Source organism: Marmota monax, unplaced genomic scaffold (genome assembly GCF_021218885.2).
Source record: "Marmota monax isolate L192 unplaced genomic scaffold, Marmota_monax_Labrador192_F-V1.1 WCK01_AAM20220418_F8-fsc00014, whole genome shotgun sequence".
Lineage (NCBI taxonomy): Eukaryota > Metazoa > Chordata > Mammalia > Rodentia > Sciuridae > Marmota > Marmota monax.
The window spans coordinates 23,666,915-23,679,626 of record NW_026695222.1 but is presented as its reverse complement, the minus strand read 5'-3'; the positions used below and the strand labels follow the sequence as shown (position 1 = coordinate 23,679,626).

At 52.7% G+C, this 12,712-nt stretch overlaps 1 protein-coding gene across 1 annotated transcript in view; it reads left to right on the top strand.

Annotated features, from left to right (window-relative positions):
* The window catches only part of Jph2 (junctophilin 2), a 59,923-nt gene that overhangs the window by 12,247 nt on the left and 34,964 nt on the right, over positions 1-12,712 (top strand). The window contains exon 2 of the mRNA XM_046433866.2: positions 7,013-7,796. Within this exon, the coding sequence (XP_046289822.1) occupies positions 7,013-7,796 (784 nt within the window). The remainder of the gene's footprint in view (positions 1-7,012; positions 7,797-12,712) is intronic.

Below are 12,712 nucleotides of genomic sequence, written 5' to 3'. Positions count from 1 at the left end.
TGAAACCTGAGTGGCTTCTCTGGGAGGCTGGGTCCATGATCTTTATAAAGATGGGTCAGAGCAGAGACTACATGGGCCCCTGCACACGGAAACATCTAGATGGGGTTTCTGGCATGGGCACGCATCTCACGACAACGTCCATGCCTGAGCTGACCTTGGGGTCCCCTGGGCTCTCTGGTGCTTACCTCTGCCAGGCTCCATCTTGAACCCCGTCTGTATCTGTTGATGATCCTTCCGTGGGTTGTCCTAAGGTCTTGTGCTAACTTCTGGTGCTGCGTGGGAGGACCCTGGAGAAGGATCAGGGCTGGCTGTCAAAAAGCACAGAGGAGACACAAAGGGGAGACGAGGGGAAGCCAAGAAGGGACACGGCCTCCCAGGAGGTAGCGCTGAGGGGGGGCAGTCAGGGTGTGGGCATGAGGCTGGAAGGTGACCTGGAACAGCTCACGGAGGCACCAGACAGCCAGGTGAGGACTCCAGAGCCGTGGGGACCCTGGAAGGAGCTTGTCCTAGTGCCCTCCTCTCCAGCTCTGGCCATCTCCCTGGGACAGTGACCATCCAAGCTCAGGCAGTGTCCTACAGATAGGAAGGTGTCCCTGGCCAGATGGGGGTGTTCCGTGGCCATTCTGCAGCAGGAAGCAGAGTCCCAGGTCTGTCCCTGGGTCTCCTCCCTGTCCCTGGTGGGTTCTAGGTCTTCCGGCCTTCCCCTGGGTCTCTGACCCGACCACACCTGCTTGGAGACGAAGTTTGGCTGGGAATGTACCAATCTTTAATTTGGAAGGGAGATTCTCCAATTTTCAGTGGGGCAAGCGCTGGTCAGGGACGCTTGCCTGTGGTGGCCTACGACGGCCACACCATGTCATCAGGAGAAGGTCCTTTAAATTCTGACATCTGTTTTTCCATTTCTAAAATTAAAATGATGCAGGTAACTGGGGACTCCAACTCCAAATGATTGAAACCAGAACTTTTCAACAGAAACCTAACGTGAGTTCTGTGTGTAATTTACATTTTTCTAGTAGTCACATTTAAAGTGGACATTAATTTGAATGATACATGTTATTGAGACCGTTATCCAAAATACTACCATTTCTATGTATCATCAATAAATAATTATTGAGATTTTTCTTGAGAGATATGAAGTCAGTATTTCACCTGGTCTACCCGCGGGAGCATCCGTGTGTGAAGGGAATCCCTGGCACAATTTAGAACAGGAATGGAGCAGGCTGGTTAACTGGAGGCCAGAGGAGAGGTTTCACCGCTCTCAATCCAGGCTGCACAATAGAATCATCGAGGCGCTTGTGTTAATTGGCACTTTTTTGGAGTGCTAGGGATGGAACCCAGACCTTCTGCTTTCTGGGCAGGTTCTCTACCACTGAGCTACATCCTGGTCCCATTAGTCAGCTTTTCAGCACTATAACAAAATCCTTGACAGGCTACTTACAAGGAAAAAAAAGGTTTATTTAGCTTGCAGTTTTAGAGGCTCAAAGTCCAAGATCAGGCAGACGGAGGGCATTGATTTGGCCTTTAGGGAGGACAGCAGAGAGTACCACATCAAGGCAGGACAGAGGTGTGTGTGTGTGTGTGTGTGTGTGTGTAAGAGCTTACATTGCCAAGTAGAAGTCAGACTGGGGTCCCAGAGTCCCTTCCTAGGGGCATGTCCCCGATGACCTTAGACCTCTACCCCTCAAAGTTTCCATTCTGTCCCAACAGGGTCCCACGGGGGGGGGGGACCACGCCTTTAGTCACAATGGACCCCTGGAGGACACCAACCAAATTCGAAGCAAGGCTGTGCTTTAAAACCCTCCTATCTCCAGATCAGTTAGATTACCATTTCTGGCCAGGAAGAGGATCTCGTTGATAGACGTGGCTTCCAGAAACGACGCTGCGTTTGGGGATATGGAGGCAGATGGACAGAGTTAAACGTTTTCTTCCCACCAAGGGCAGAAGCTCTGAAGCCTCTCCCTGAGTCGAGGCCGCAGAATAACTCAGGCCTCCTGGGCACCGAGTGATTTCCCACAAGCCCCACGCCGAGGTGGCAAGTTGGACTGGTCACCTCCTCTCCCTCCGAGTCCCCTGTCCTCTTGGCTTCTTTTCATCTTTACAGTTAATTCTTTCTGGGCCAGTTTTTCTGAGCAAAGACTCTGACCTGCCAAAAAGTCAGCCTTGGGGGGCTGGGGGTGCGGCTCCGCGGAGCACACTCACCTGGCAGGCACAGGGCCCTGGGCTCCTCCCCAGCTCCAAAATAAAAATGAAAAAGAAAAAGAAACAAAACCTAGCCTTCAGGGAGCACTTCCTGGGCGCCAGCTGCCTCCCGTGCAGTTAGTTCGTTTCATCTGCAGTCGGCCACCTCTCCCTACCCCATGCCACCTCGCATCTGGACCACTGTGTGGCGGTCAGGTGTGTGCGAGCGTGTGCGATGGGCTAACTTCAGTCTCCAGCACTAGATTCCAGACCCCTTGGGAGCAGAGACCACGTCCATTCCGTTCACCGTGGTCTCCCCAGTACCTGGCCTACGGAATGCCTGGTCCATAGCAAATGCCTGTCAGATGCAAGGATGCACATATCGTCACCCAGGAGCATTCGAGGTGAGGGTTCAGGCTCAAATGCACAGTGTTCTGTAATATACCGGAAAAGTCCCTGCAGGGAGGCCGTGTTCAAGAGCCCCGTCTCGGGGACAGGACTGAACCTACCATGCTGGATCTACTGCTGACCCCCCTGGAAGCCACTGCCTTCCACTGCTGAGCTGAGTCATGAGGGAGAAGAGATGACAAAGGTGTCACCCGGAGAAAAGACAGTTGCAACCATCATCAGACTCTTTCTGAGGGCTTCCTTGGCCTTGGGAACCATGCTAGATGCTGGGGCCATGACAGAAAGAAGCCTCCCTCTTGGAAGCCAAAGACAGGAAGGAAAGCCTTACAATGAATTCAGAATCATAATCATGATTCAGCAGCACCTGGAAAGTGCTAATAAGGTGACATGACAGCATGTGGCCATTTCTGGCAGAACTTGGGGGAGGGGTTTGAGAAATCTTCCTGGATGGAGTCAAGTTTAAATTGAAGCTTGAACTGTCAATCAAAGTCGGCAAGGGGAAGACGGAGAAGAGTGCGCCAAGAAAAGCAGAAATCGTGTGCAAAGGCCCTGAGGCTTGGAAGTCATTAAGGCCAGAGAACAGCTCAGGACCAGAAAGGAGAGGTGTACCAGGCTGTGTGAGCTGCTAGGGATCTTGGTCCTTCTTTTGAGGACACCGGGATGCCCTGAAGGGACAACAAGACCAAGTGAGGGGCCACCCAGCAGCTGTGGGAGGAGACTGTGGACAGGTTCTCTCTTCTCTCCCCCTTCCCATGTGTTCCCCTGTCCCCAGGGAGAACTGTCTTAGACAGAGGCTTCGGGAGGCAGCCCTGCACTTGGCTTCTTTCCCTTCCCAAGGCTCTGCTCTCAGCCTCCCCTGGGTGTCGGTGCCTCCTGCCACTTGCTCCCAGGTTTCCTGATAGAGCCTGCTGTTCCTCCTCCCCTGGTGGCCAAGTGGCCCTCTGCTGCAACCTCAGGTTTTCCTGGGCTTAAAGGGGCTACGTCAGCCCACCCCACACCCTCCCAGGAGGTTGGTTGATCTGATTGCACAAACCTCCAACCCAGCGAGCGCTGCCTCCGTCCTCCCCAGGTCCCCTCCTCTGCTGCCACCTTCACGTCCCCTTCCCTTTTCTTCTTCTTCCTTCTGAGCAGCAGCGGGATGGGCAGAGTCAGGCAGGCAGGTGAGCGCGGGCTCTGGCACCTTGACTGGGTCATCTTGAGCTGGCCCTTCATCCTCGCTGGGCCTTAAGTTTCCCTCTTCCTCAGCCTGAGTTAGACCTGAGTTCAAATCCCACTTTTGCTTTCTTGCTGTGTGACCTGGGGTAAGTCACACAACCTCTCTGCACATCCATCTAAGAAACAGAGGTCATATTTACACCTCCGTCTTGAGATCCCATCCATGCTGTCCTCTCTGTGTCTCTCAATTTCTCTTTGGCCTGGGTGGGGCTGAGAGTCCATGACCATGGCCGTGGTTTTCTGTGGTGGGAGGGGAGGGGAGGCAGAGGAGCTGGGAACCCTAAGGATCTTCCCATCAGATTAAAGATGGATTTTCGGTGGTGAAGCCCCGGGATCAGTTGGTTTTCTAAAAGTTTCCTGGTGCTTCAAATGGGCACCCAGATTAACAGCCACGGGCTCCAACCGTGAGCCTCTGTGGAAGGTAGACTTGAGTTTGGATCCTGCCTCCTTGGTTAAGTTGCATAACGTCTCAGACCACCAGCTTGTCCTAAAATTGAGCCAAACCAGGGGACCTGCCTCACAGGAAGCAGAGGGGCCCTCAACAGCAGCAGCCTGTTCTAGGAGGAGCAGGCAGTGAGAGGGCCCTGGACACCTCCAAAGTCAGGGGGGCCCCGTGCCCAGCAGCCCAGCGTCTCAGGTGGAAGCCCACTCAACTGGTGGGGCAATGAGGCCTAGGGAAAGGAAGGTGCTGCCCGAGGTCACGCGGCCTGATGGAGTTTGTAGACAGGTCAGCCGGTCAAGGGGGCGCCTCTAGGTTTCAGGCACTGTTCCAGGTTCTGGTGGTACCCAGAGCACAGAGCAGAAAAGACCCTGCCTTCACCAAGCTTCCAGTCTAGCTGGGGAAGAAAAACAAAGAAGGTAATAAACAAATCCTATGGTACATCAGTAAATACTGTGGGGAAAGATAAATGTGGACCAGGGAGCGGGGCAAGTGGTGCGGGGGCAGGCAGACTGTGGGTTTTAAATGGAGACGGTCTGGGTACCAGTGCCACTGTGGGAGACGAAGACAGCACATGGCACAGGCCTTGTGTGTCGATGGTGATGAGCTGGAGGCAGCTGTGCAACATCTAGGGGTCATCCCCCTGCGGGCTGACATCTGGAGAGGCAGAGGGGTGGGAAAGGGGTCAGGAATATGTTTGGGGGGCTCAGCAGGACATATATGGCATCCAGGGAGGAGGGACACGGTTGGGGATGGACCTTTGGGGAGAACCTCACAATAGGATGGGGGTGCAGTATGAAGTCACTTTGGCCACTTTGTGTCAGCTTGTCTCTACAGCTCAGATGACCGCCGACACTAGTCCAGCTTTGCAGAATCAGTCTTCTTTTAGTTTTTCAGAGGTATTAACTCATTTAAACCTTAAGCAACGCTTAAGTAAGAGGTAATTCTTATCTCTGACAGACAAGGAAGCTGAGGCACAGAGAGTTGCAGTCAGTTGCCCAGGGTCACACAGCTAGAGAGGGCAGAGGCAGTGCTTGGAGCCTGTGCTCCTCTCTCTGTTGCCTCTGCTCATGGAAGACTTGAGCAGCCCCCAACTAACCTCACTGTCCCGTTCCTGGTGGCCCCTAGCTCATGCACTCTGTCCACGCAGGGCTGTGTCTGCTGACGTCTCTGTGGACACGTTGCTGTCCTGCTCAGATGGTCCTCCACGGTCTCAGTTTCACTGGTGCCCACAGCTGCACACTCTCAGCCTCCAACCTCACATTGCTTTGTGCTGTGACCCTCAGATGGCCTTGTACACTCAGAACCTCATACATGTCCTTAACGTCACCTCCATAGGACCCCACTGTGAACACACTGCTCCACACACATGATCTTATAAAGTAGAAAACACTAACACGCGGTCCCACAAAAGTACTTTTTTTTTGATACTGGGGATTTAACCTAGGGGCATTTACCACTGAGCCATGTCCCCAGCCCCCTCCCCTGCTGCTTTCTATTTTTGGTTTCTGAGACAGGATCTAAATTGCTGAGGGTCTTGCTAAGTTGCTGAAGCTGGTCTTTGAATTTACAAACCTCCTGCCTCGGCCTCCCAAGTCACTGGGATTACTGGTGTATGCCAGGGCACCCAAATCCACAAAAGTCTCTTGCACACTTAATCTTGCACAAATGCATATTCAAAATATTATACTTTCTAACATTCATACTACTAAACTGTCCTATTTTTCATGACCTTGAATATGCACATGACCTTAGTGCTAGGTTGGCTGTGCATGTGCATTTACCTTGTTACCAAGAAGACTTGATTAGTCACCCCAACTTGGCGCTTTTATTAATTTTTTTTTTGTACCAGGGATTGAACTCAGGGGCACTCAACCACTGAGCCACATCCCCAGCCCAATTTTGTATTTTTATTAGAGACAGGATCTCACTGAGTTGCTTAGCACCTTGCTCTTGCTGGGGCTGGCTTTGAACTCATGTTCCTCCCGCCTCAGCCTCCTGAGCCACTGGGATTACAGGCGTGAGCCACGGTGCCTGGCCTCAACTCAGTGCTTTTTGTCCTCCAATGGTCTTGCCCTCTCATTTGACTCTGCCTTTCCTTGCCTGAAGACCTCCCATGCTCTCCTAGCCTTATGTCATATCCCATCGTCTCACTCACATGATCTCACTCTGTGTGCACACTGCCTTGCACACTCCCACAAATGCAGTCATGCTACCACACAAATCCACTGTTCTGCACATCAGTGCTCTTCCACATTCTCCAGTGTGTGATCAAAAATTTGTGCACACTCATTCAAATTCACATCATCAGAGCCTCACCTGCCTGCTTAAACGTCCCACACACCTCCCCCTGTCTTGGAAACTTGTGACCTTAGCATGTTCCCGCCAACGGAAATATTCACATCACCCTGCAAATTCCTTCTGGCTTGTTCCCTCTGCGTGAATGCACACTCCTAGAATCTCACCCACTCTCAGGGCCTCAATTGCACACACAACTTAACACAATGACACCCTGACCCACACAACTTGCCCATCTTGCACGTCTGTGAACTTGCCATGCTCCCGCCATCAGAAATACACCATTGGGCAGACCCTCTTGCTGGCCCACTTACAACCTCACATTCAGTAACTTGCACTGATTGCCCCTCAGATGGCCAAGCTCCCCATTCAGAGCCACCCGCCTTGCCCAGTCCTGGTCCTTGCACACCCAGACACTGTGCACGCGCGGGGCGCGTTGTGTCACCTACTGATGTGAGCTCTCCTCGCCCACAGGGACTTACCAAGGCCAGTTTACCAACGGCATGCGCCATGGCTATGGGGTGCGCCAGAGCGTGCCCTACGGGATGGCCGTGGTGGTGCGCTCGCCGCTGCGCACGTCGCTGTCATCTCTGCGCAGCGAGCACAGCAATGGCACAGTGGCCCCGGACTCGCCCACCTCACCAGCCTCCGATGGCCCGACGCTGCCCTCGCCGGCCATCCCCCGCGGTGGCTTCGCGCTCAGCCTGCTGGCCAGTGGCGAGGCGGCGCGCGCGCCCCGTGGTGGCCTCTTCCAGAGGGGCGCCCTGCTGGGCAAGCTGCGGCGCACTGAGTCACGCACGTCCCTGGGCAGCCAGCGCAGTCGCGTCAGCTTCCTGAAGAGCGACCTGAGCTCCGGGGCCAGCGACGCAGCCTCCACGGCCAGCCTGGGCGAGGGCGCCGAGGGCACCGACGACGCCGCGCCTTTTGAGGCGGACATCGACGCCACCACCACCGAGACGTACATGGGCGAGTGGAAGAATGACAAGCGCTCGGGCTTCGGCGTGAGCGAGCGCTCCAGTGGCCTGCGCTACGAGGGCGAGTGGCTGGACAACCTGCGCCACGGCTACGGCTGCACCACGCTGCCCGACGGCCACCGCGAGGAGGGCAAGTACCGCCACAACGTGCTGGTCAAGGGCACCAAGCGCCGCGTGCTGCCGCTCAAGAGCAACAAGGTCCGCCAGAAGGTGGAGCACAGTGTGGAGGGTGCCCAGCGCGCCGCCGCCATCGCGCGCCAGAAGGCCGAGATCGCCGCCTCCAGGTAGGCCTGGCTGGGGCCACATGGGACGGGCCTGTTGGGATGGGTCCTGGAGCAGGCCAGCCTAGCAGGCGGTCTCCAAGCCTGTTTCTGCTTCTTTACCATAAGGGGTTCCTTCATGACCTTTATGAGGTTAATTGAAGGGGTTCTAGTAGCTGCTATCGGTCTTCTGTCCCATCAACCATCTATCCATCCTGTCCAGCCCATCCATACTCTCATATATCCCCCAAGCTTCTGCAATCACCCACACCCTGGCTGGTTTAACTCTTACATTCACCCAACCTTTCTAATACCCACCATATCCCCACTCAACCATCATGTACCCATGCTGACAGTCAACCATCCGGACATTCATTCAAGCCCTTCATTCATTGTACCTTCTTTAACACCCACCTGAGCAACCCGTCTGTCTATCTAACCCTTCCATCCACCCAACTACCTCCAGCCACTGGACCTCTCTAACCTTCACCTGAACCACCACCAGGCAACCCTTTACTCATCCACCCTCCCCCATCCATCCAACTGTCTATCCTTTTACTCATCCAACAATTCAATTCTCCACCCATTTATCCGCCCAACCACCCATGCAACTGCCCAGACCTCCGTGCAGCCCTGTATCTGTCCCTCACCCACCTGTCACCCACATTCACTCAGTTGCTCTGAGCCACGCAGCCTAACATCCAACCACGGATTGATTCACCCAACCACCTGCAGTCACCCAACTACTCCCATTCATCCCCATTGCACTTCCATCCACTGAAATAGCACCCCTCCTACCCCCTCACCCAGCCACCTTGCCATCAGCCAGTCACCCACCTCCTTCACCATGTTTCCATCCAACAATCCATTATACTTCCACCCACTCACCCATGTTCACCCGGCCGTCCACCCAACCATGCACCCACCCACCCTGTCTGCCATCCCTGAGCACCCACCCTATTTGCATTCAAATTCCTCTACGTCTTCTCCTTCTACTTCAGATTATCTTTTAATACTGTCTCCAGACATCGATGGCATCTACTATGTGATGGCTATTTTAAGTGATTTACAAATATTGACTCCTTCAGTCCTCTTAACAACCTTATAAGAGAGATACCATTTTATTGCTACTTTACAGGTGAGCTCAGTGAGGTCAGAGAGCTCATTTAGAAGGTGACTTCTCCAAAATCACCCAGTTAGAGAGTGGCCTTCCGTTACCTGGCTCCACCCTCCTGTCCAGTGTCATTTTCTAGCATTCTCCTCCTGGGCCTGGGCTTTTTCCCCTTGTGTGGTCACTTGGGTCTTTTGTTAATTTTTTCCAGTCCCTCCTGCTGAAGGGCTGTGTTCATGCTGGTTTCTCTGCCTGGATTGCTCCTCTTTCCTCCTGCTGCCCACTTAGGTACTTTGGAGTGAGCTGCAGATAGTGAAGTCCAGTAGTTCTCAGTCCTGTCGTGGGCGAGTTCCTCTGGAAGTAGACTCTGAGATGAAGATTAGTGGGCACGATGTTCATGGGGAACATTCTCGGCACCAACACCTGAGGGGGAGGGAAGGAAGCAGAATAGGGTAGAGGGAGACCCTGGGCAGTCATGAGATCTCCACAAAGGCCTGTCCAACCACAGGGGGCGCTCTGCAGTGGAGATGACCTTCAAAGATGTCCCAAGTTGGGGTGACGGAGCTGGGGGGTCACACCCTTAGCACTGATGCAGGTGATCCTCAAATAAAAAAGAGCAAGACTAGGTCTGGACAGCTTTCTTGAGCCAAGAGCGTATTAGCGAGGATGGACAGCTGACAGTTCTCTGAGAAGCTGGGGTGGGAGAAATCAATCTTTTTTTTTTTTTTTTGGTCCTGAGGATTGAACTCAGGGGCACCCAACCACTGAGCCATATCTCCAGCCCTATTTTGTATTTTATTTAGAAATAGTGTCTCACTGAGTTGCTAAGTGCCTTGCCATTGCTGAGGCTGGCTTTGAACTCGTGATCCTCCTGACTCAGCCTCCCGAGCTGCTGGGATTACAGGTGTGGCCACTGTGCCCATCTTCACCCTTCAGTCTTCAAGGGGAATCTGGATGGCACTTCAGAGTATCCACTATGGTGCTGGACCAAGCACCGTTCAGTTAGGATTTCTAGTCACCATCATCGTTCAGTGAATTTATTGACAGATAATGCTTATGACAGGTAGAAGCCAGGATTGTCCTGGACCCTGAGACATGGGAGAGAGGAACAGGAAAGAGTTTTGTCTCTGGATTCAGAAGAGCATGCTGACTCTTCTACTGACTAGCTGTGTGATCCTGCCCAAGTTGATTCACCACTCTGTTGCTGGGGTCCTCTTTCCCCATACGATAGTTAGGAGGAGGAAATGAGCTAAAGCCTGTGACGTGCCCAGCGCTGAGCAGCCAGCAGTAAAGCAACCATTGTTAAGATCTCCTGTGTTTGATTTTAAGGCGAGGAAATAGAAAGCTGGAAAGAGGGAGGGATTCCCCTTCCTATTTCTACGGGGGCAATATCTTGCCCTCTCTGCCCCCTTACTTCCCCTGCCTTCCTTCTCCTTCCTGCCCATGCCTGCACCCTTGAATGTGGAGGTGTTGAGCTCTCCCTGCTCAGAAGGTCGCTGGGGCCACCAGAGCCTTTTGAGTGAGTGAACAGGCTCTTGCACTGGGAGCTGCTGTGAGCAGTGGGCAGGGGAGGTCTGCAGTCCTCCGGTGTGTGAGGAACCAGTCCCTATGCCCTGGGGCTGGTGTCCTGTGTGTGTGTGTGTTGGTGGCCCAGTTAAGGGAGTCTTTGGTGAAGAGGAAATGCAGGATTGTGCCTCTTCCCCTTCCCTGGGGCTTGGGTGAGTGACTTGGCCACAGAGGGACAGGAAACTCCCCAGCAGCCTCCTGGAGCCGGCTGGGCCTGGGATTCTCTCCATCCTGGCCTCAGGGCTTGGCCCTGGGCTTGTGTGTCCAGCTCAGTCTACAATCAGGACACTTTTCCCAGGAGAAGGGAGCAAACAGTCACATCTCATCCTTGAAATGGACCAGAGATGGAAAAAGATTCTAGACCTGCATCTTCCAGTGTCCCAGCCACGGGCCACCTCTGTCTGTGGAGTACTCGAAATGTGGCTGGTTCCAGTTGAGACACTCTGAGTATGAGATGCACACTAGATTTCCAAGATTTAGTATGACAAGAATGTAATTCTATGAATATGCTGAAATGATTATACTCTAGACATAGAATTAGAGAAGATACATTATTGAAATTAATCTCATCTGTTTCTTTTTACTTTTTTGAATGTGGTTACTAGAAAAACATTTTCATTACCCCCGTGACTTACGTTGCATTTTTATTGATCAGTGTTGCTCTAGATCCATTCAGGTCCTTGGAGATAGTCCAGCCCCGCCACCAACCAGGTGGGGAAACTGAGGCCCAGAAAGAGATGGAGACATAGCCACAGCTACTAGGTGGTGGAGGGAAACGGGATCCTTGCCTTCTGTTTTGCGAGGAAGAACTCTTTTGGTAATGCCTTTTAAGGTCCTGGGTGTCGGGTTGTGGAGTAAAGCTGGGACATTTGGAGAGGTGCCTGAACTGTTCTGGTTGTCACACTAACACCCTGCTAAATGACTTCTTTCTGGAAGGAGCAGAGTAGATGGCTAAGCCCAAGACTCTCAGTTTCCTCATTTCTAAAAGGAGCAAAATGGTAATGACCTTGAAGTGTCTTCAGGGCCAAAGCAGAGGCTGCATGGGAAGCTCTCTGTGCAGGGCCAGCAAGCAGGAAGCCCTCAATCAATGTCAAGGGCTATTGTCATTGGCTGGTATTCTTGTTGTGTCCCTCGTGGTGCTGGCGAGAGATATCCTTGGAGAGTTCTCAGCTACTCCAGGGTCTAACGTTAGGAATGTCTCAGGGTTTGTACCGGGTGACGTCACTGAACTGCTCCGTCTTCTGTCCCCACCATCCCTTGCTCTCCTATAACTCCTCCCCAGGCCGGCCCTGAGAACTCCCAAGTTGAGTGCAGAGCTAGAGTTGGCTTTGCAAGTTGCTGGGGACAGAAGTTTTCTTGTGTGTGGGAGGCCGGGTGGCAGAGTGGCCAAGAGTTTGGGATATGAATCTGTATTCAGCCTTTTGGAAGCTGTGTGAGGGGACAGGAAACCTCCTCAGGCAGGTTTGCACCTCTCTGGGGCTTATTTTCCTCTTCAAAAAGGAGGTAGAGGCTGTTACTATGAATCAGGCCTCATTCTCCAAGGACCTTAGAGTCTCCCCCGAGATTGAAGCCACCTGGGGGACAGCCTCCTCCTTTTCTCTGAGTCCATACAATGTGTTTTCCAAACTTTTACCTCCTGCAAGCCATACTCCCAATTTTGGTTACATCCCACATCCCCTCCCCCCATTTACTTACCTCCTGAATCTTCATCTATTAATCAATTTACTTAAAATTACCTAAGTATGCTTATTGAACAGGAGGGCTTTCTAATCACCCTTGTAAATGGAAAACCAATATCCTGGGGAGTTCTGAAAACCGAACAATGTCATTCAAATCCAAGGCCATGCTGTGGATGGCTGATTGCACTGAGTCTGAAGACTGTTCTTTTTTTTGCTGAAAAGAGACTTTGGCAAGAGATTGTAGCCACTGGAACAGGACTTTCTCCTCGACTAGTAAGAAGAATGGAACCGCAGGGCATGGTAGCACCTGCCTGTAATCCCAGCAGCTCTGAGGGCTGAGCCAGGAGGATCGCAAGTTCAAAGCCAGCCTCAGCAACTTAGTGAGGCCCTAAGCAATTTATTGAGACCCTGTCTGAAAATAAAAACTAAAAATGGCTGGGGATGTGGCTCAGTGGTAAAGCACCTCTGGGTTCAATCCCCACAACCCCCACGCCCCCAAAATGGATTTGATGCCATTCAAGCTGTGACTTCACACTGTCCACACCCATTTCTTTCTACACCAGGAACACAGCCACCCCAGGAAG